Source organism: Scyliorhinus canicula, chromosome 15, assembly GCF_902713615.1.
Source record: "Scyliorhinus canicula chromosome 15, sScyCan1.1, whole genome shotgun sequence".
Taxonomy (NCBI): Eukaryota; Metazoa; Chordata; class Chondrichthyes; order Carcharhiniformes; family Scyliorhinidae; genus Scyliorhinus; species Scyliorhinus canicula.
Window position 1 is genome coordinate 145,836,672 of NC_052160.1, and position 24,418 is coordinate 145,861,089.

Below are 24,418 nucleotides of genomic sequence, written 5' to 3' on the forward strand. Positions count from 1 at the left end.
TTCAGTGGGAACACCCTGTTGGATCGTTCCTGATGGCAAGTAAATCTGCAGTAATAAATAATACTATTGAGTGCTTTCTGCAATAGTTAGAGGCCATTCAGTCCTTTGAGTCCAAGCGAGCTCCACGTTGGGGTACAATTAATCTCAACCTCTTTAATGAGGTAGGCCATTCTTTATTTTTACTACTGGTGGCATCTGATCCATGTGCTCAGCTTTGTAATATTAATTCAAACTGGAAATAACCTCCTGTGTTGAAAGTTTTCTTTAGTTTTAAGGCGATTAGGGACTGTGTCTATCAAGGCCAGCATTTATTGCCTGCCCTTAATTGCCCTTAAGGTGGTGGTGAACTGCCCTTTTGAATCGCTGTAACCCATGGTGTGGAACATCCACAGTGTGGTTGGATAGGGAGGTCCATGATTTTGACCCAGTGGCAATGAAGGAAGGTCATTAAAGTGCCCAGTCAGGATGGTGTGTGACTTGCTGGTGTGATTAATGTGGAAATTGTTATACATTATATTTCATATTTCTTACCAAAAAGCTCTAGGTTCAAATGCATAAATTTAAATGTATCTACAAAAGCTGTAATTAAGAGTCGTGAAAGATGAGGTAACCATTATTTCTAACCATTAACTTGTTTACTTAGAGATGGCCAGTGGAATATTGTTTTGATTGCTGGAAATTCCCTGGGGGTAGATAATTTATGAGGTAGTGGTGTTTAATCGTAGCTAAGCAGGTCATGGGCCAGCTTAGTGAGATACAGATGATGTAATTAATGGGAGGTCTGTCTGTAAGTTTTCAGTCTGCTATAAAATTTTAAGTTGAACAGCAGTTTGCCATAGGATTTGAGTCTTGACAAGACAGAAGGATTTTTAGATTGTTCGTGAAAAGGTTCTCTCTCTCTCACCCCAAAGGTCTGCACAGAAAAACAAGTAACACTGATTGTTAACTTTATTTATAAGTGGCATTTGAACTGCATTGAGTTGCTCAATTGGAACATAGTGACAGGCATAGATAGCAAGTTAAAGATTTTCCTTCCATTTAAGAATTGTTTAACTGATAATTGTAAAGCTATTTCTTTGATATCAATTTGGTAAATTCTGTGTTTAAATTAAAGTTTGTTTTCACATAAAAAATACTATTAGTCAGAGACATCAGTCCTGGGATGAAGTATCCTTTCCTCACAGTTTTACAAATAGAAACATTATTTGGGGTTGTTGTCTGGGATCCAAACAGAAATTGGGGTCTTGTCCGATGTTCTGACACAGGGAAACCTGTGGGTGGTGCTCTTTCCACATGCCTGTTGCCTTGTGCTTTTGGGTGGTAGACGGCTGTAGGTTTGGGAGCTGAGTTTTCTATGTTTCCAACAGCCTTTATTGTTCATTCCATCGCTAAACATGCTGTAAAGATTATGAAATGTGATAATTTTGCATGTAACATCTTCTCCATAAAAGAATACAAGAACATGCATTTATTTAATGCCCTTAACAATTAAATTTTTAAAGGCATTTCACATAAAGATGTCAAAGGTGTGATATTAGAAAGGATAAGTACAAGCTTGACCAAAGTAGTAGGTTTAGGAAGGTCTGTTGGAAGCGGAGTCACTGAGCTTTGCATAGTCACCTTATAGGCTGCTTTCCTGTAGTAGTGTTTGTTACCATCTCTGGGGTTTGATATTGGCGGATGGGGAGAGGTAACAAGCAGGTTCTAAATGACAAAAGTGCATCCACTGTCAGTAAATATGAAAGTAAAATTGCAGGTCTCAGAAATCCAGCTCCGCTTCCTACACTCTTAGCAAATGTTACAAAGTGAACTACAAAGGACAGATTGAAAAGAGAACCATATTGTGTTTCTGTATCTTCTACAGAGGCCTCCGAAATAATGAAGAGCATTGGAGAAGCAGTTCAGCATCTACATTCAGTGAACATTGCACACCGGGATGTGAAGGTAAGCAGAGGTTTATATTCTGTAAGTATCTGGGGGAACAGCAGGCTGAGCAAAGACTTGGACAAAGTGAACCATTGGTCTCTGCAAGCCAGCAATCCTCCGTCTTCAACGTTCCCCATTACAGTGGCGGAATGGTAAGAAGTCTGACAACACCAGGTTAAAGTCCAACAGGTTTGTTTCACACACAAGCTTTCGGAGCACTGCTCCTTCCTCAGGTGAATGTTGCAGAATGGGAAGCTCATATCAACTGCCTGTGTGTCCTGGCTGGTGGTATCTCTTAAACAAAACTTCTTTTGGCACTTTGTAGATGTGTATCAAATCTCAAATCAGTTCAGTAAAACTTTTGTTTAATTACCTTCTGTTAATTCTGGAAAAAAACTATTCTTTCAAAATCCTGCAATAAGATCATTGCATTGTAACCTTTCACCCACGTGTTCTTACGTCTATTCTTGATTAACAAGGGGATCAGGGCTTATGGGGAGAAGGCAGTAGAATGGGCATGAGAAACATATCGGGCGCGACTCTCCACCCCCCACGCCGGGTGGGAGAATAGAGGGAGGGCCTCCCGACATTTTTCACGCCCTCCCGCTATTCTCCTCCCCCCCCCCTCCCCACGACCAACCCACGCCACGAATTGCCGCTCGCCGTTTTTTACAGCGATTGCCGAATTCTCCGAGGCCAATGGGCTGAGCGGCCGGGCCATCACGCCCGTTTCAACACGGCAGCAAAAACACCTGCTCGCTGCTGTCGTGAAACGGGAGCCAGATGCCCGTTTGGGCCGTACCACGGCCGTGCCAAGGGGGGCATAGGCCCGCGATCGGTGCCCACCAATCGCGGGCCGTGCGTCCGCCGTAACTGACACACTCTTTTCCCTCCGCCGCCCCGCAAGATAAAGCCGCCACATCTTGCAGGGCGGCTGAGGGAAAAGACGCCAACTGCGCATGCGCGGGTTGGCATTGTCCAACCTGCGCATGCGCGGCCGGCATCATCGGCCGCGTCAGCTGGCGTGACGCTTGACGTGTGGCCTTGACGACCGTCGTCAAGGCCGCGCCGCCGTGACACACGGGGCCGCGCTCCTAGCCCCGCCCGGGGGGGAGAATTGGCCCCGGAAGTGGGCGTGAAGGCTGCCGTGGGTCACGGCCTGTCCCACGACAGCCTTTACGATTCTCTCGCCCACACAGTGTGACTGAATGACGGAGCAGACGCGATGGGCTGAATGACCTAATTCTGCTCCTGTTTTTTCTTTAGAGTACCCAATTCTTTTTTCCAATTAAGGGGCAATTTAGAACAAAGAATAAAGAACAATCCAGCACAGGAACAGGCCCTTCAGCCCTCCAAGCCTGCGCCGATCACGTGTCCTATTTAGACCAACAGCCTGTATCCTTCTAAACCCGTCTGTTCATGTGTCTATCCAGATAAGTCGGAAAGGTCGCTAACGTATCTGCCTCACCCACCTCCCTTGGCAGTGCATTCCAGGCCAACACCACCCTCTGTGTAAAAAACTTCCCCCGCACATCTCCACTGAACCTTTCCCCCCTCACCTTGAACTTGTGCCCCCTTGTAATTTCAAATTCTGCTCTGGGAAAAAGCCTCCAAATGTTCACCCTATCTATACCCTTAATCATTTTATAAACTTCTATCAGGTCGCCCCTCAGCCTCCGTCTCTCCAGGGAGAACAATCCCAGTTTATTCAATCTCTCCTGATAGCTAATACCCTCCATACCAGGCAACATGCTGGTAAACCTTTTCTGTACTCTCTCCAAAGCCTCCACATCCTTCTGGTAGTGCAGTGACCAGAATTGGACACAGTATTCCAAATGTGGCCTAACCAACGTTCTATATAACTGACATAATTTTCGAGCTGCCATTTATTTTATAGCTCCCACCTGAATTGGATCGACCAAAATGCATCACCTCGCATTTGTCCGGGTTAAATTCCATCTGCCATTTCTCTGCCCAATTTTGCAGCCTATCTATATCCTGCTGTATTCTCTGACAATCTTCATCACTATCCGCAGCTCCTGCAATCTTAGTATCATCCCCAAACTTGTTAATCAGGCTTGCAATTTAACGTGGCCAATCCACCTACTCTGCTTGGGTTGTGGGGGCGAAACCCACGCAAACACGGGGAGAATGTGTAAACTCCACACGGACAGTGACCCAGAGCCGGGATCGAACCCAGGTCCTCAGCGTAGTGAGGTAGCAGTGCTAACCACTGTGCCACCCATGTGCCACCCTTATTCTGCTCCTCTGTCTTATGGTCGATGGATTGTGAGTAAAATAAGTGTAAAGTCATCATAGCCCCAGGTGACCATCAGCTGTTTTGCCCTTTGAGCAAACTGGTCAAAGGGCAAAAGCTAACTGCAGCTGACTGGTGGTTATTTAACCTGAGGGTCACCACGCCTCAGGTGAGGGGCAAGGTTCAGAAGGCGGGGCCTTCATGAAGTTTAGCATTCTGAATTGATAATTCAGTCATCTGGTGTCCATCCTGAAAAGGATATTGTTCATTTCATGCTTCCACTGTTTAGCTAATATCATCGCATTGACTAATATTGGGTGCAGAAATCTCCTTTTTATTTCTATGTCTGATTTCAAGTAGAAATTGTCTTTGTTTTCCGAGTAATCTTGCAGGAAGTCAGCAATTGCAAAACACTGTGTCCTGTTAAGATCCAGTTTCAGTGCAAGTAATTCTATCAATATGAATATTTATCTGCTGCTCGCACGCATTGGTAATTAATATTGCTCTAATTGGGGAGTCCCAATGTGGATGTGTTCTATCTCTGGAAATAGATTGTCTACTTGAAGCGATTGAATGAGTAGAAGGAGATTCTCCATAAATTGGACTTTTTAAGAATGTGTGACGTGCTTGTGTTTGGGGCGTACCTTCATTACTTCTTTACCAGGATGTTGCCTGGAATGGAGAGTAGGTCATACGAGGAAAGGTTGAGGGCGCTAGGCCTTTTCTCATTATAACGGAGAAGGATGAGGGGTGACTTGATAGAGGTTTGTAAGATGATCAGGGGAATAGATAGAGTAGACAGTCAGAAACTTTTTCCCCGGTAGAACAAACCATTACAAGGGGACATAAATTTTGGGTGAATGGTGGAAGATATAGAGGGGATGTCAGAGGTAGGTTCTTTACCCAGAGAGTAGTGGGGGCATGGAATGCACTGCCTGTGGAAGTAGTTGAGTCGGAAACGTTAGGGACCTTCAAGCGGCTATTGGATAGGTACATGGATTACGGTAGAATGATGGGGTGTAGATTAATTTGTTCTTAATTTAGGACAAACGTTCGGCACAACATTGTGGGCCGAAAGGCCTGTTCTGTGCTGTATTTTTCTATGTTCTATGTTCTTTAATTGTCCTTTTTATCGGAGATGTTTGCATTGTCATTGATGCTGTGATGTTTAAGGCTCCACTGGTGTAGCAACAATCTAATGTACCTGACTAAAGCGAAAAACAAGGAAATGATTCAAGATTCCTCCATCTATTCCCCAGCAAAGGACTTCCGAGATCATTGAACATAGAACATAGAAAAATATAGCACAGAACAGACCCTTCGGCCCACGATGTTGTGCCGAACTTGTTTCCGATTCAACTACTTCCACAGATTGTATCCATTTGATATCAGATTGACGAAGTAATACATATTCAGTAATTATATACTGCTGTAACTGCTCCATTCCATTCCAACCACAATGGTACAGTTCTTTTGAATAACTTTGAAAGTCATCCCAGGGGAGGAGGGGCTGATGTTTGATGGCATCGCTGGCTTCCCTGGGCTGCAGGTGAAAGTGATTTTCTCTTTCTACCATCCGAATAGCATCTTCATGTCAGCAATGTTTCGGAATGGACCCTACAATTGTGCAAATTGTTTGTGTGGAAACTGATCACCAGCTTTATGAAACATTTATTTAAACCATGTTAAATGTAGAAACTCTGAATGAGGCACTTTGAAGTTTAAAGATGGACAGGTTGCTTTTTGCAGTGTTTCTCTTGAAAGGAAAATTAAACACTCTTGTATTTCTTCCGCAGCCTGAAAATCTGTTGTACACCTCCAAAAGACCCAATGCTATTCTCAAACTAACAGATTTCGGCTTTGCCAAAGAAACCACCAGCTACAATTCATTAGCCACCCCTTGTTACACACCATATTATGTGGGTAAGTTGCTACAACTGGCTTTACCAGGAATAACCTTATGGCCATTCTTGCTACACACCATATTATGTGGGTAAGTTGCTACAACTGGCTTTACCAGGAATAACCTTCTGGCCATTCTTGCTACACACCATATTATGTGGGTAAGTTGCTACAACTGGCTTTACCAGGAATAACCTTATGGCCATTCTTACTGAAACTACTTTGCAACATAACCTCTTTTTCGAATTAAGTTTTGAAAGTTTTGCTCCAGTTAGTCATTCAGTCGTCTCTCGATCAAGCGGAACTTAATGTAGAATCATGACATGGCAGTTTCTTAATTGGGTGGCACGGTAGCACAATGGTTAGCACTTTTGCTTCACAGCTCCAGGGTTCCAGGTTCGATTCCTGGCTTGGGTCACTTTCTGTATGGAGTCTGCATGTTCTCCCCATGTCTGCGTGGGTTTCCTCCGGGTGCTCCGGTTTCCTCCCACAAGTCCCAAAAGACGTGCTGTTAGGTGAATTGGACATTCTGAATTCTCCCTCTGTGACCCGAACAGGCTCCGGAATGTGGCGACTGTGGGATTTTCACAGTAACTTCATTGCAGTGTTAATGTCAGCCTACTTGTGACACCAGTAAGATTATTATTATTAGAATGAAAGTTTGCTGTTTCACACCAGAGAAATAATATTAATGTCTTTTGGTCATTTAATGCACCAATCTGTATCTTTTGATTTTGTTCCACTCAAACACAAACAGGGCACTTAGCAAGTGGTTAGGAATACAGAACACAATGTCTAAGTTTTGGTACTAATTGGGGCTTGGCATGGTATTGGTGACAAAATGTCCGCTACTTTACTGCTTGTATATTAAAGGTGTAATTTTGAACCTCTCGAGATTGGTATTATTTCTCGCGCATTGAAAGCCCATTAAGTGGGAGTTAAACTTTTCTCCACTCAACTCTGAAAAGTTTCTCCCAACTTTACTCAGGACACTTCCTCTGAGGTCTGATGTTTTGCAAATAATTCACAACCGAGGCAAGTGATGAGAGGTTTAAACTAAGTGGGAGGCCTGCTGGGAAAATAAAACCAGCCAAAAACAGCTACTAAAGAAAAGAGTGTCAAATAGGGGTTAAAAACGCAAAGCTAACAATGATTAAAATACAAGTATTTCTGGATATAAAATGAGAGAAGCGGAAGCAATTATTGTGCAGGAAGGTGTAAGTTTCACAGCATCAAAAACCTGTCAGACGACTGGGCAAAGAATAGAAAATCGGGAAATATGGATTCAACATTCTGGGGGCGGTTGGGGATAGCAGGGGTAAGAAAGTCGGCAAAGTGGCAGTATTGTTAAGAGAGAATGACATGGAGAAGGTTGATGTCAAGAAGGGAGGATTACACAGTCAACACAGTCAGAGGTCATGACCCAAAGGGATTGTTACATTAATAGAAGGTGTGTTGCAATCCTCCAAATTGTGTCAAGAAAATGGAAGAGGAAAACGTCAGTAACAAAATTAGTTCTGCGAGACTTTAGGGAGGAAAAGGCAAAAGGGGGGTGGGGATGGGATGGAACAAGATTAAAGGCAAGAGATTTCAGGAGGGACTTCTTTACACCGACAGCGGCAATGATGTGCAATTCACTTCTAGGGTTAGTGGTTGAAGGAGAATTCACCTCAATGTTCAATATTAGATTGATGTATAGAAGCTGTTATCCCACCTTGAGCTAGTGTACAGTCAATCCCAGTCCCACACGCCTCAGAGTCACAACACATGTGAATTAATCAATAATTCTTATAATACCCAAAGTCTTTGGGTAGATTTAATTACAGTAATCAGGTTTGTATGTTTAAACACAATTACTGTTTATTTATAACGAGAACTATAATGAACTACGCAACAAATACAATTGGATAAATATTAATAAGTACCGAACTCCTGCTTTAACTTGCCACCCCACCCTCTACCCACTCATCCAAGACAGGCAAACACAGAGGGGTAGAAAATCATAAGTGAAAGAGAAAAAAATCTTTACCGCAGATGATGGATCTCAGTGCTTTCTTCACAGGAAGCTTGGAGGCTCTGTTTTGCAGCCTATACTCACAACTTTCTTGGAGAAGTAGTGTCCCTGCTTCATCAAACTTTGCTTTTAGTTCGTGGCCTGTCTTTAGGCCTCTGTAAGTTCAGGAATCCAACACCCACAGGCTTATTGGAGAGAGAGTTAGCTGGTTCTTTCTGAGAGAGTTAGCAGATCTGGATTCAGCTTGCACAGCCTTTAATGCTTCTCCGGTAGATAGATTCATCCAGGGTCTCTGCTAGTTCAGAAACACATCCTTTCTGGAAAAAAATGGAAAGGGGAGAGAAAGAGTGGGTCTTGGTCATAGAATTTACAGTGCAGAAGGAGGCCATTCGGCCCATCGAGTCTGCACCGGCTCTTGGAAAGAGCACCCTACCCTAGCCCACACCCCCACCCTATCCCCATAACCCAGTAACCCCACCCAACACTAAGGGCAATTTTGGACACTAAGGGCAATGTAGCATGGCCAATCCACCTAACCTGCACTTCTTTGGACTGTGGGAGGAAACCGGAGCACCCGGAGGAAACCCACGCACACACGGGGAGAACGTGCAGACTCCACACAGACAGTCACCCAAGCAGGGAATCGAACCTAGGGCCCTGGAACTGTGAAGCATTTATGCTAACCACAATGCTACCGTGCTGCCCTCTTCTCTCTAACCTCTTCTCTCTAACCTGCCTGAAGTCAAATTGAAACCAAACTGGTAAGATTTTAGAGTCTGTTATTAAAGATGAGATCGTGGAGTACTTGGAAGTGCATGGTAATATAGGACTGAGTCAGCATGGCTTTGTAGGGGGCTGGTTTAGCACAGGGCTAAATCACTGGCTTTGAAAGCAGACCAAGGCAGGCCAGCAGCACGGTTCAATTCCCGTACCAGCCTCACTGAACAGGCGCTGGAATGTGGTAAATAGGGGCTTTTCACAGTAACTTCATTTGAAGCCTACTTGTGACAATAAGCGATTTTCATTTTCATTTCATTTTCTTTTCATTTCATTTCATTTCATTCAAGGGGAGGTCATGTCTGACAAATCTGTTAGAGTTCTGTTAGAGGAGGTAACAAGGAAGTTAGACAAAGGAGAACCAGTAGGCATGATATATTAAGATTTCCAGAAGGCCTTTGACAAGGTGCCGCATAGGAGATTGTTAAAAAAGTTAAGAGCCCATGGTGTTAAGGGTAAGATCCTGGTATAGATAGAGGATTGGCTGACTGGCAGAAGGCAGAGAGTGGGAAAAATGGGCCTTTTTCAGGATGGCAGCTGGTGACTAATGGTGTGCCTCAGGAGTCGGTGCTGGGACCACAACGTTTCCCAATATACATTAATGTTGCTAAGTTTGCACGTGATACAAAGATCTGTAGAGGGGCGGGTAGTACTGAGGAAGCAGGGGGGCTGCAGAAGGATTTGGACAGGCTAGGAGAGTGGGCAAAGAAGTGGCAGATGGAAATACAATGTGGGAAAGTGTGAGGTTATGCACTTTGGAAGGAGGAATGGAGGCTATTTTCTAAATGGGAAAGGGCTACTGGTTTAAAGGCCCTCTAAACATCACTCCTCACCCCCCAAACACATTTTTCATGCCCCCATATATCCTCTATTCCCCTCCATGATGCCCCCTCAGATGATCCAGGCCCCCTCGGGCCTCCTATCTAATGAGATTTAATAGCGTTGTGTTTCTGGGCACTGTGAGCAGCAGGGAATATGCTGTGAAATGCGCTTGCGAAGCGACTTTGTTCCCATTTAATTAAATCGTGCTGGGAGCTGGGCTGCCGTTTCCGAGAACTAAGGCTGGCCTTCAAACCTGCCCTCCCCACTGTATTCACACTCCTCCCGTCTGACATTGTGGCTCAAACACTGCACTGCAAACCTGCTGGAAAAAAACAAACATTCCTGACAAAGTCTATCACTAGCCAGGTGTGCGATTCAGAAGTCGCAATAGTGACCGACTTGTGTTTTTCCGCCCCTACATAAAAATCTGGACCATGGTCTCCACTTCTATACTTTCCAATCCGGTGGAAGTTTTGACGGCCTCCATCAGAACTCCTCTGAGTATCAGGTCTTTAAAGAAAAAAGCCCCGAACCGTTCAGTCCTACCTGACAACTGGCATTTCTCAGAGCTGCAATAGTCCGAATTTGCTTCTGTTAGTTTTATTGTGCAGAGACCAGAATTGTTCACTGAAGTGAAAGGAAAAAATAATAGACCTGCATTTGCTGCACTCAGACCTATAGGATGCCTTTTACAGCCAATTAGCTACTTTGAAAATGTGGTCACTTTTGTAACATGGCCCCCAGTTTGTTACACAGCAGGTTTACACAAACAGAAATGTCACAGCGAGCAGGGAATCTGTTTTTGTGATATTGATTAAGGATAAATATTAGCCAGAACACTGCGCATAACTCTCGTGCTCCTCTTTAACTCAATGTCACGGCCTGTGTCTGAGGGCAGAGACAGGGCCTTAGCCACATGTCTCCTCCAATCTGCAACTTGATATAACTTCACTCCTTTTGAATTCTGTGCCCCTAGAAATAAGTCCCTTGATGTTTTAAAAGTTTTCCATAAAAGCTGACAACTGATACAAACCTTTGATTGACACCATCTCACAGTTTTACTTTCATGGCCTCCAGTGTCAGAAAATATCTGGAAGTTCCCAATGCTGTTGTGTGGGACAGCTGTGGTTATTCAACAGGCAGCCTTTTAATACATGTCCCTTTGTGTGTTTTTAAATGAATAGTTTTGATATTATTGGATAATAATCCATTGCCTCTGATAAGTCACGTAAACTGGCACTGCTGGAGGAATAGCAGCAGAATGTCTATGCCGACATTGCTTTGAGTTGTGGAGAAACACCTTGGCAGTTTCTTCGTGTTGCCTTTGGGGGAAAAATTATTCCACTTACTTTGGGCGGCCCAGTGGTTAGCACGGCTGCCTCACAGCGCCAGGGGCCCGGGTTCGATTCCAGCCTCGGGTGACTGTCTGTGTGGAGTCTGCACGTTCTCCCCGCGGGTTTCCTCCGGGTGCTCCGGTTTCCTCCCACAGTCCAAAGATGTGCAGGTTAGGTGGGTTATGGGGATAGGGGAGTGGGCCTGGGTTCGATGCTCTTTCAGAGGGTCAGTGCAGATTCGATGGGCCAAAGGGCCTCCTGCACTAGAGGGATTCTATGTCTGCGTCTCCATATTTCATTTAGTATAATTTTCTTAGCTTTTTTTAAAAAACAGCATCATTTATTTTTTCTGTCATGACGTCTGAATCCCCAGTAATGTTTGATACGAGGTTCATGGTCAGTAGTCAATGAGAGTAACGTCAGTGAGTCAATAAGGCAGTTGGGAAAGTGATACTGTCCTAGTTTCTCTTGACTGATTTAGTGTCACAGGGTATATTTTTGGAAATTATTTTGTTATGCAATGACTACAAATATAAAACACTGAGAGGAAAGGCGTTTCTAAAGGGGAAATGGGTTATTTCAATTTGTCTTTCTGGCTTCAGAGAAATAAGGGTGGGTCCGTTTTGGGTGTATTTGTTTCAAAGATTCTATAGTTCACCCAGGGAAGCAGGTGACTCACATGACAATCCATCACCCGACTGCCATTCATTTATTTCCCGAGGAATTCAATGGGAAAGTATCCAGTCAGTGCTTTTAGATTTTTGCTTTATGGGTGATCCATGGCTAGATATTCAGAATTCAACTGTTTAATTTCAAATAGGAGCTGATGTACTTTCCCTTTTTCTCTTACATAATGCTACATCGAGTGGACTGTGGGGTGGACATTTTGAGGAAATTTGGTTTCCTTTAAACGTTGACATGTTGCTAGACAATCCAATCGTTGCACGAGTTGGCTTTACCCAAGGTGGTTGTATATGAAGCCCCTCTGTGTTCCCCTTTACATCGTTAGTGTTGATGCAGCCAACCTGAGTGAGGATTGAAGTTTTGTGACATGTGAGCTTCAAGCCTGTTGCAAGCTGGGTGTTGGTATGCCAACATTCAGGATTGGATTGGATAGGTGGAGCAAAGAAAAGGGATTACAGGAATATGTGGGTAAAGTGATCAGAACTATTTGCTCATGTGGAGGAATAAATGGCAGCATGATCTGTTTCTATGTTGTAAGTTGGGTGTATTATAACATCTGATCTTCCACAGGTGATGTGCCAATCACACTAACTGTTCTGTTTTCTCTTCATTTTCCAGCTCCGGAAGTTCTTGGGCCTGAGAAGTATGACAAATCTTGTGATATGTGGTCCTTGGGTGTAATAATGTACATTCTGTAAGTTTTGGGGGAACTATCTTCATTTATACATTGGGTAGAAAAAGTGAAAAGCTGTACCTGAAAAATGCAAACGTGAGGAAAATGTCCTCTCTGCGATGATTAGCTGGAACTTGCACTCTACGTGGTGTTATCATGTGACTACTTCACGTACTCTTATCAAATTTCTCTGATTCTTGAGGAAGCTCCTCCTGGAACAGAACCTTCAAACCATCAGCATCAAGGGTACAGCATTGTCAACATTTCTCTGCTACTATCTGGTCTGCCTTGTTGGGGAAAGCTGCTGAATTATCAACAAAAACAACTCCTATTTATATGTTAACACAATTAAACATCTCACGGTGCTTCACCGTGGCAGTACAAAACAAAAGATGACACAGCCACAGCAGGAGATACAAAGTCAGGTGACCAAAAGCTTGGTTAAGTAGGTAGGTTTAAGAATATGTTAAAGCAGAGCAAGGTCAAGAGGGTAGTCCAGAGCTTGCTGCCTTGAAAACCAAAGGTGCTTCCCCCATTGGTGGAGTGATTACAATCCAGGGCTTACAGAGGTAATATTAAAGGAGCACAGATATATCGGAGGGTTGTGGGGATGGAGGAGATTAGCAATGGCGAGGAGCAAGGTCATGGAGGGGTTTGAAAACACGGATGAGAATTTGAAAATCCAAGATGCTGCTCGATGCGAAGCCGGTATTGGCCCAGTGAGCACGAGGGTGATAGTGGGGCACCTGGAGAACTGTAAACAATTTTGGTCGCCTTATCGAAGGTAGGATATAACTGATATAGAGGGAGTGCAGCAGAGGGTCACCTGGACTGGCGGAATTGTCTTATTGGATTGGATTTGTTTATTGTCATGTGTACCGAGGTTCAGTGAAAAGTATTTTTCTGCGAGCAGCTCAAACAGATTATTTAGTACATGAAAAGAAAATAAAATAAAAAGAAAATACATAATAGGGAAACACAAGTTCCACAATGTAAATACATAGACACCGGCATCGGGTGAAGCGTACAGGAGTGTAGTGTTAATCAGGTGAGGGTGGAGGGGGGGGGGGGGGTATGGTGGATGGGGGGGGGGGGGAGGGAGGGGGGCTGACAGATGGGGGGTGACAGATGGGGGGGGCGACAGATTGGGGGGTGACACATAGGGGGCCTGGAAGGGGGGTCTGGAAGAGGGTGTGCGGCCTGGAAGAGGGTGGGGGAATCTGAAGAGGGGGTCACCCAGAGACCCCATAGCGGGTGTCCTCATTTGAGTTGTGTGGGCAAATGCCCATGTATATGGGGGTGACATTGCCCATAGTTTGGGGTGTAAGCTCACTTGGAGATCTGGGCACCATTTCCAAAATGGCGGCCCGATCTCTGCGTTCGGCTTCCCAGCGCTAAACTGGTGAGAAACTCCCCAGGGCCCAAAAACTCCCCAGGGCCCCAGGACCACTCTATCACCCGCCCACACTTTGGCAAATCTGACCACAAGGCTGTGCTCCTGCTCCCGGCTTATAAACAAAAACTGAAGCGGGAGAATCCGTCAAAGAAAGTCGTGCCGTTGGTCTGAGGAATCGGATGATCCCCTACGGGACTGCTTAGAGTCAGTGGACTGGTCAGTGTTTAAAAAGTCTGCGACCAGCCTGAACGAGTACGCCACTACAGTAACTGACTTCATTAGTAAGTGTGTAGAAGACTGTGTGCCAAAGAAACAAATCCGCGTGTTTCCCAACCGGAAACCCTGGATGAACAGGGCTATCCGCTGCTTGCTGAAGTCTAGGTCTGAGGCGTTCTGAGGCGATCCTGACTCTACAATAAAGCCGGATATGATCTAAAGAAATCCATCAAAGATGCCAAAAGGCAGTATCGGACCAAGCTCGAGTCCCAGGCTAGCCACACGGATCCCTGCCGTCTATGGCAAGGCCTGCAAGACATAACAGGCTACAAGATGAAGGCATGTAAAATCGTCGGCTCCAACGTACCCCTCCCTGATGAGCTCAACACATTCTATGCCCGCTTTGGGCAAGAGGTCAGCGAGAGCGAGCCCTCCACCCCAGAAGCCGCGGATGAACTTGTACCTGAGATCCCCACTGCAGATGTCAGAGCAGCCTTCTCGAAGGTCAACCCACGGAAAGCCACTGGCCCGGATGGGGTACCCGGATGAGCACTCAGGTCTGCGTGGATCAGCTGGCGGGGGTATTCGCAGACATCTTCAACCTCTCTTTACAACAATCTGAGGTCCCTATCTGCTTCAAGAAGACGACCATCATCCCTGTATCAAAATAAAGTCAAGCAGCGTGCCTTCATAGAATCTACAGTGCAGAAGGAGGCCATTCGGCCTATCGAGTCTGCACCGGCCCTTGGAAAGAGCACTCCACTCAAGCACACACCTACTCCACCCCATCCCCTTAACCCAGTAACCCCAATTAACCTTTTCGGACACTAAGGGCAATTTAGCATGGCCAATCCACCTAACCTGCATGTCTTTGGACTGTGGGAGGAAACCGGAGCACCCGGAGGAAACTCACGCAGACACGGGGAGAACGTGCAGACTCCATACAGACAGTGACCCAAGCCAGGAATCGAACCTGGGACCCTGGAGCTGCGAAGCAACTGTGCCAGCCACTATGCTACCGTGCTGCCCACTTAATGACTATCGTCCAGTGGCTCCGACATCCATCATCATGAAGTGCTTCGAAAGGTTAGTCATGGCACGAATCAACTCCAGCCTTCCGGATTGCCTTGATCCACTACAGTTCGCCTATCGCTGCAACAGGTCCACAGCAGACGTCATTTCCATGGCCCTGCACTCTACCTTGGAACACCTGGATAACAAAGACACCTATGTCAGACTCCTATTTATCGACTACCACTCAGCCTTCAACACCATCATTCCTACGAAACTCATCTCCAAACTCCGTGGCCTTGGTCTCGGCTCCTCCTTCTGCGACTGGACCCTGAACTTTCTAACCCACAGACCACAATCAGTAAAGATAGGCAACAACACCTCCTCCACGATCATCCTCAACACCAGTGCCCCACAAAGCTGTGTCCTCAGCCCCCTACTATACTCCTTATACACCTATGACTGTGTGGCCAAATTCCCCTCCAACTCAATTTTCAAATTTGCTGATGACACCACCGTAGTGGGTCAGATTTCAAACAATGACGAGACAGAGTACAGGAATGAGATAGAGAATCTGGTGAACTGGTGCGACGACAATAATCTCTCCCTCAATGTCAACAAAACGAAGGATATTGTCATCGACTTCAGGAAGCGTAGTGGAGAACATACCCCTGTCTACATCAATGGGAACGAAGTAGAAAGGGTCGAGAGCTTCAAGTTTTTAGGTGTACAGATCACCAACAGCCTGTCCTGGTCCCCCCATGCCGATAGTTAAGAAAGCCCACCAACGACTCTACTTTCTCAGAAGACAAAGGAAATTTGGCATGTCAGCTTCAACCCTCACCAACTTCTACAGATGTACCATAGAAAGCATTCTTTCTGGTTGTATCACAGCTTGGTATGGAGCCTGCTCTGCCCAAGACCGCAGGAAACTACAAAAGGACGTGAATGTAGCCCAGTCTATCACGCAAACCAGCCTCTCATCCATTGACTCTGTCTATAATTCCCGCTGCCTCAGAAAGGCAGCGGCATAATTAAGGACCCCACGCACCCCAGACATACTCTCTTCCACCTTCTTCCGTCAGGAAAAAGATACCAAAGTTTGAGGTCACGTACCAACCGACTCAAGAACAGCTTCTTCCCTATTACCATCAGACTTCTGAATGGACCTACCTCGTATTAAGTTGATCTTTTCTCTACACTCTGCTATAACTGTAACATTATATTCTGCAGTCTCTCCTTCCTTCCCTATGTACGGTATGCATTGTCTGTACAGCATGCAAGGAATAATATTTTTCACTGTATACTAATACATCTGACAATAATAAATCAAATCAAATCAAAAAGTGACTCAGTGGCATTGAACAGCGGTGGGGAAGTGGCCGGCAGAGCCGGTGGGAAACTTCCTGAATAACCCGCCACAAATGACACTTTTAGAAACATTTCCATTCAATTGCGCCCAATATTCCAGGTGTGTTCAGTCCCTGTTCAAGACAGGGACCATTCGATTCTTGAATATTAATGACATTAAGAGATAGAGAGGAACAAAAGTGTAAAGGTAAATGATCAGCCATGAGCTGTTTGGATGGTGGAGTTGGCTGAATGGACTCCTCCTGCTGTGCGCTCCTATGTTCATCGTCTGAAAATTTAGCTGCTGTACATTCTGCTCCTTCATCCAAATCATTTATGCAGATTATAGATAGTTGCAGCCCCAATACTGATTCTTGTGGCAATCCACTATTTACTGCTTGGCGTGGGGCCAGTGTTGGTCAATGAGGGCGAAAGGAGAACAGAACGTCCTGTAATTTCAGCACAGTCTTGGCAGCAGACTTCCCCAAGTTTAAGGAAGTTAGAATGAGGGAGACCAGCCAAGAATTTGTTGAAATAGTCGCGAGTCGAGGTACCAAAAGCATGAATGAGGGTTTCAGCAGCAGAAAAGCTGAGACAGGGACCAATGTTACACCAGAAGAAAAAGGTTGTCTTCATGCTTGCATTAGGTGACAAAACAGTCTATCTGCAAACAGATTGGCTTAATCTCTGACTCTTACCTGGGAGAGGGTTGAGGTTGAACATACAAACATATGAATTAAGAGCAGGACGGTACGGTAGCACAGTGGTTAGCACTATTGCTTCACAGCGCCAGGGTCCCGGGTTTGATTCCCGGCTTGGGTCACTGTCTGTGCTGAGTCTGCATGTTCTCCCCGTGTCTGCGTGGGTTTCCTCCGGGTGCTCCGGTTTCCTCCCACAAGTCCCAAAAGACGTGCTGTTAGGTGAATAGGACATTCTGAATTCTCCCTCCGTGTACCTGAACAGACGCCAAAGTGTGGCGACTAGGGGGTTTTCACAGTAACTTATTGCAGTGTTAATGTAAGCCTACTAATGAAGGTTATTATTATTCCATTCCCCTTGCAACAAACAACAGAATTCAATTTCTTTCCCGAATCACTTTCTGGACCTGGAGACTAACTTTCTGTGATTCATTTACCAGGACACCCAGGTCTCCAAACCTTCTCCAAACGAGAAGCAGAGGACACCCACTCAGACTAAAGGGATGATCCTTTAAAACAGAGATAGAACATAGAACAGTACAGCACAGAACAGGCCCTTCGGCCCTCGATGTTGTGCCGAGCAATGATCACCCTACTCAAACCCACGTATCCACCCTATACCCGTAACCCAACAACCCCCCCCCTTAACCTTACTTTTTAGGACACTACGGGCAATTTAGCATGGCCAATTCACCTAACCCGCACATCTTTGGACTGTGGGAGGAAACCGGAGCACCCGGAGGAAACCCACGCACACACGGGGAGGACATGCAGACTCCGCACAGACAGTGACCCAGCCGGGAATCGAACCTGGGACCCTGGAGCTGTGAAGCATTTATGCTAACCACCATGCTACCATGCTGCCCCAATGATGAGGAGGAATTTCTTCAGCCAGAGGGTGGTGAATCTGTGGAACTCTTTGCCGCAGAAGGCTGTGGAGGCCAATTCACTGAGTGTCTTTAAGACAGAGATAGATAGATTCTTGATTAATAAGGGGATCAGGGGTTATGGGGAGAAGCAGGAGAATGGGGATGAGAAAATATCAGCCATGATTGAATGGTGGAGCAGACTAGATGGGCCGAGTGGCCTAATTCTGCTCCTATGCCTTATGGTCTCTCTGTACTGCCGGGTTTTGCTTCTTTTCTATTCTTGCTGCCAAATGGAATGAGTTCATGGTTTTCACATTCTGCATCGGCCAACTTTTTGCCCACTCACTCACCCAAAGTAATCCCTTGGTAAACTCTTTATGTCCTTCTCACAATTAACTTTCCAACATATTTGCTTTCTCTGCAGACACTTCTTTAGGGCATTAAAATGAAGTCGGATCTTGTCAGCTTTGTTGTAATAGTTTTCTGGGTGCACTTTCCCTGGCGACTGTAATTGTTTTTAGTTCCTCCCTACCTTCAATCTCCTAATTTACAAATATTTCTGGGATGTTACTTCTGTGATTTTTGGTTAGTTTTGTTATTTTTATTTTTGTATTCTGTCTTCAGTGAAGATATAAAATATCCCTTCAATGCTTCCGCCAATTCCTTATTTTTTGTTATTAATTCCGCAGTCTCATCTCTCGCAATAATGAAATTTTTCCTTCCTAAATGCTTCTGAAAGTTCTTGCTGTCTGTTTTTATATTTCTAGCCAGCTTTCATTCTTTGCTGGTTTTTAAATTCTGTCTAATCGTCTGACCAAGCACAGATTTTTCAGAATTTTCTGCTTTTTCTTTCAATTTGATACTATCTTTAACTCCTTTAGTCAGCATTTGTCTGTCTCGAGTCTTTCTTTCTCTCGGGAATGTAACTTTGCTGAAAGTTATGAAATATCTCCTGAAATGTGTATCACTGCATTTCTACTGCCCTACCCTAGTGTAGTCAGTGAGGAGTCGCGAAGAGGAGAGTTGATAGGAGTTTATTTCCTATTCACAGCTGGAAATACAGCAACACGCAGAGTCCGTGTCCCAGCCGGGACCATCCTGAGATTCCGCCTCCTTCCGTAGCCAGTTTTTTATCTTAGGGAATTAACAAGCCCACTGTTGGCCCTCAGCTGGGGAGCTCGTACTCCACGAGCCCCATGGGAGATCACGCAATCAATCGGATCATCCCTGTGAGTTACTTCGGGGTTATAACATCCCCTCCCCCCTCCAAGTCTGTAAGTCTTTCTGTTGGAGGAAGCAGAGGAGGTTGTCTTGTCCACGATGCCTGTGGTTGCATCTCGGGCTGTTGCAGGTCAGGGTCGGGGGGTCGTGTAGTGTGTCAGGGAACGTCATTTCCGTGCCAACCATCTGGGAGGCACCACCGGCGATCATTTCCTGGCGAGGCCGTTGTCTGAAAACTCGGATGTCTGAGTCTCCATGTCAGATTCTGTTTCCTGCATCTCAGTGTCGAGGCCGCCAGGAGCGACGTTCCCAGGCCCCCTTGTACCCAGCTGGCAAGGTTGGAAGACGGTTCGTCCTACCTCTGGCTCCCTGCTCCGGAGGTGAGCTTGGTGCTTTCGCACCGTCTGTTCTCAAGTCTTTATTAGGTACGATACCGGTCCAACCTGTTTCACCGTGGCCCCTGGAATCCATCAGGTACCGTCACCGTGTCCCCCAATCGGAATCTTCGGAACTGTGCCCGCCCTCTTTGGTGCCACCTCTGAAGGTCTTGTCTCTGTTCTACTTTCCCACAGTATCAGGGAACATTAGGCTAAGGCAGGTTTACCGTCTCCGGCCCATCAACTGTTCAGCCGGTGCCACTCTGGTGGTAGTGCGTGGTGTGGTCCGGTGGCTGAATAAAGGGCGTAGCAGACTCATCTCCACGGATCTCGGCACCTGTTGTCCTTCAGTGATACACATTTCAGGAGATATTTGATAACTTTCAGCAAAGATACATTCCTGAGAGAAAGGAAGACTCGAGAGAGACAGATGCTGACTAAAGGAGTTTAAGATAGTATCAAATTGAAAGAAAAAGCAGAGAATTCTGAAAAATCTGTGGTGTGGTCAGAAGATTGGACAGAATTTTAAAACCAGCAAAGAATGAGAGGTCTGCAGTGCTCACTCAGCCAGACCATTTGAGGGAGGGAGGTATGGGGCCGTCCAGATGTACTTCACCCCGTTTGTCTTGATGAAGTGATCCAACTCAGGCTTGGGATCACAACACGAACTTCCCGCAGGACAATGCCATCCTCCAGGATGAGCATCCTTCTGCTTAGTCTCAAAATCCCACAGCTCCTTGGGCAGCTTCTCTTGCTGCGCCCCTGTGTAAGATGACATGATGTAACTTTGCCAATACTGATGCCCTTTCACACCCCTGCCTCACAATCAAATCCTCTCCATACTGTGAACATGGGCACTGTTTTCTCTCTTTGCCTCTCAGTTTTCTGCCCTCTCTCCTGCAGAGATGGGCCGGGGGACGGAACTAGTCCTCCAGCGGAAGACACCGGATTGATCACTGCCGATGCAATGTTGAGTGGGAAGGAAAACTTTTCCCAGGAAAGTGCCGATATCAGCAATGATCTGCATCAGGAGCCTGAGGCACTGGTGGTCGGTCATGTTGAGAGAGCTGATCCTGGGTCTGTAAACACCATGTTGGGGCCTCACCCCCTTCCAGCTGCATCTTGGTGCCATTCCCTCTGCCCTGTGGAAGGACATGTTGCTACGGAGATGATAACTGGAGAAGATGCTGCTGCCGGTGTCACTCCCTCTGCTCTTGCCCCCTCATAGGGGCTGGTTGTAATGCAGAACAAGGCCAGCAGCGCGGGTTCAATTCCCGCACCGGCCTCCCCGAACAGGCGCCAGAATGTGGCGACTAGGGGCTTTTCACAGTAACTTCACTGTAGCCTACTTGTGACAATAAGCGATTATTATTATTATTATTATCAGAGGAGCACGGTGGAGCTGCAGAAGCTGCTGGCAAGGTGAACGAGCTGCTAGGCCTTCCAAGACTTAGCAACCAAATAGCAAGCAGTGTTAGCACTCTCCGAAGAACTGCTGTGACCTGCAGCCTCTCACCTGGCCATGGCTGCAACTCTTCAGTGTAGCTGATCAAAGCCTTCTCAGCTTGTCAGTGTCACTGAAACAGCTCCCCCCCCCCCCCCCAGCTTGTCAGTGTCACTGAAGCAGCTCCCCTCCCCCCCCCAGCTTGTCAATGTCACTGAAGCAGCTCCCCCCCCCCCCCCCCAGCTTGTCAATGTCACTGAAGCAGCTGCCCCCCCCACCCCAGCTTGTCAGTGTCACTGGAGCAGCTCCCCCCCCCCCCAGCTTGTCAGTGTCACTGAAGCAGCCCCCCCCCCCCCCCCTCCCCATTGCACATTCACCTGGGTTAGTTCCTGACAGGTTCGGAACGCAGGTGGACGTCCTGTGAAATTCACCCTGACCAGTAACCAGCTCGGGAAAGGATGCTGCCCTTACCAAATTGAGTGGAGCCTCTTGCTGGCTTCAGTCGAGTCGTTTCTTGTGCAGAAGGGGAGAAAAGCTGCAAAAATAAAAATGCAGCAGCCACAGATTTCTGCTACACAAAACCTTTGTGATTTTGGCCGCATTATCCTCTTTTTAAGAATCTTTTTCATCTGAAAATTCCAGTGCTGTGGTAAGATTGCTTCTGTAAAAAACTTTTCCTGTTTTGCTAAAGTTGACTTGATGTCATGACCTCCCTTTAAAAGGTTGTATTTATTAGTTCCGATAGTTTGCACTGACGTGTTTTAGATTTTACTCAACGGCATTGCCACATTAAAGCAAAAAGATGCTAATGTTTAGTCATGTCCTTTAATTGGAGACCCAAGACATGTGCTATTGAAAGAGCATCAAAATGAGTGACTAATGCAGATATAATCTCAATAATTCAAGTTTGAATTTACATCAAGAAATTACATTTTTATTATCTATCTGTTAATATTCCAGCGAGGACAGGGTGCCATTGTTTGTTTTTCTCTGACTGACTAGTTTGAGGTTTTGATTTTGCACTTTAGGTTGATAAGTTCACAGTTGTTCCAAAACCTGACAGATAGTTACACTGAATAAAGACGGCAACCACAACAATACACCATAGAAATTGGATTGCAGGTTCATCTAACTGCACAACCCTCGAGCCGTGTCCTTCTACCTCAATTCATCACAATGCTGTCAGTTAGCCTGGCTTTCATGCAGCTATACTTACTGAACTCTCACACTGCAAGTTGATGCAATGACAGAAATGCACTCTGTTCTTTGTTTGCACCGGTCGAAAGAGAAACCTGTCAAGATGGTTTGGTATTTCGGTGAAGTAGCAACATTGTTTTCTGCTGTTTTCCATTGCCTGTACCAAAAGCTTCACATGATTTATTTGATGTTTTGAAACCGTAATTATGCAATGTTGCAGTTTAGATGGAGAATGTAAAAAGGAAATTAATATCTACAGATATTCATTACACAGTTCAGCTGTTTTTCTTATGACCCAAAGATAATCTTCAGTTCTACTGTGTTCCAACCTGCTCATGTAGGTTGGTCAAGTTCTGTATATGTTAAAACAAACCCTTTTCTTTTCTATATCTACAGGTTGTGTGGTTATCCTCCATTCTACTCCAACCACGGACTGGCCATCTCACCTGGAATGAAGAAGCGAATCCGAATGGGGCAATATGAATTCCCCACTCCAGAATGGTCAGAAGTATCGGAGGAGGGTAATCTAACTGCCTTAAACTGACTTGAAATACATTTCACTTACATTTCACCAAATTAAAATGTCACAGTCCTTCACGGTTAACTTCGCTATAAAGAGGAATGAATTGTGATTCGGGTGTAGTGACTGGCATTTCGATAAGTATGGTCAAGTCACCACAGTCCCAGATGACCATAGGCACCTTTCCCCTTTAAAGGGGGAGAGCTGACCGGTGGTGATTAAACCGGAGGATCACCACAGGCAAGGGCCAAGGTTGAGAATGTGGGGCCTTCATGAGGTTATTTATGAAGGCATTTAGATAACCTGCTAGCAAAATTGTAGATTGTTCTTTGATGAATGCAGCATCTTCACGCATCAGATTTGTTCAATGTGGATATTACTTTGCCAAAACGTCACCAGCCCTGGGCCTGCAGGATGAGAAAGCCAGCGGTCAATCTGATTGGCTATTTGGCTTCACTTTTGATTATGACCTCAGTTGTGCCTACTCCAGCTGCTTGGAATGATTTGTGCATCTCCCAGAATCCGGTGGAAGTGGGGCTGAAGCCATGTTCTTTTTCCTGTTTTCACTGCTGGTGGTTTAATGAATTGTAGTTTATGACGTGTTTAAACATAGAGAAATACAGCACAGAACAGGCCCTTCGGCCCACGATGTTATGGCGAACATGCCGATGTTGTGTTTAGCTTCGGAGGATTTGAAATAACATTACACGTGTCATAAAACACATTTCATTTGCTCATTGTTGAATGTTTCAGCCAAACAGCTGATTCGACATCTCCTGAAGACTGAGCCAACGCAGCGCATGACCATCATGGAGTTTATGAACCACCCGTGGATTAACGTACGTGCTTTATTGTGGAATGGGCTTGAAGGCTTTGACAGAAGCCATTCCTCGAGAAAAAATTATTTTGTTTTTCTTATATAATTGTTCAGGAAGTTTTCTTTTCTTCCACCTTTTTTCACTCAGTTTCTCCTCTTCCCCCCTCTCCAATCATTTAAAAAGATTGTAGCCCTTGGCAAGCTCTTGGCCAAGTGGTTATTTGTCGAAGTTCCTTTCTGCTATTTTAAAAGCGAAGCGCCCCAGTTTATCGGATTAACGGGCGCGATTGTGTCACCGTGTTGCGCCCGGTGTCGATCTTGTTGTGACGGGAGCATTGCGGGAGAGTCCCAAATGGGCTTTGTGCTGGGCGCAAAATGGGGATCACGTCACCCACAGCGCCCGGCGTGATCTGGATCACACCCCCTCTGGCATTCATGAAGCCTGTTTGAGGCCACATTCTTTCAGCACCCAGGAATCACCAGCCACACCTGAGGCCACACCTGGGCGCTGTTTAGTACTGGTCTCCACAAGAGCAGTCAAGGCATGATGGCCACTCTGGGGTCTCAGAGGAGTCCTCCCCGGTGACCAGCAACAGGCCAATCCCCTGGCATCCAGGCAGCCTGGCAGTGCCTATTCAGCACTGCCAATGGAGGGGGGTTAAGGAGGGTAATAAAGGGGCATCATAAAGGATCGGGCGGTTGAAGATGGGGGGTCCTGAAAGAGGAGCCCTCAGTGACCCCATAGCGGGGTGTCCACAGTCATGGGGGTTTCTCAGGGAATCGGAGGCACCCAGGTGCATGCTCATTGGGCAGGGTGACACACTGGCACTTCCACCTGGGGGATGGGGGTAATGTCCACATCTGTGGGGGACGTGGCATTGCCTGTGAGTGGGGGGTTTGGGGGGGCTTTCAA

General features: G+C 46.0%; 1 protein-coding gene across 2 annotated transcripts in view; it reads left to right on the forward strand.

The window, feature by feature from the left end:
• Positions 1 to 24,418, forward strand: part of LOC119978892 (MAP kinase-activated protein kinase 2) — a 285,626-nt gene that overhangs the window by 251,620 nt on the left and 9,588 nt on the right. For both annotated transcript variants that reach the window (XM_038820809.1, XM_038820810.1), the window contains 5 exons: positions 1,865 to 1,944; positions 5,980 to 6,106; positions 12,335 to 12,410; positions 22,565 to 22,689; positions 23,442 to 23,527. In XM_038820809.1, coding sequence (XP_038676737.1) covers positions 1,865 to 1,944; positions 5,980 to 6,106; positions 12,335 to 12,410; positions 22,565 to 22,689; positions 23,442 to 23,527 — 494 coding nt within the window. The remainder of the gene's footprint in view (positions 1 to 1,864; positions 1,945 to 5,979; positions 6,107 to 12,334; positions 12,411 to 22,564; positions 22,690 to 23,441; positions 23,528 to 24,418) is intronic.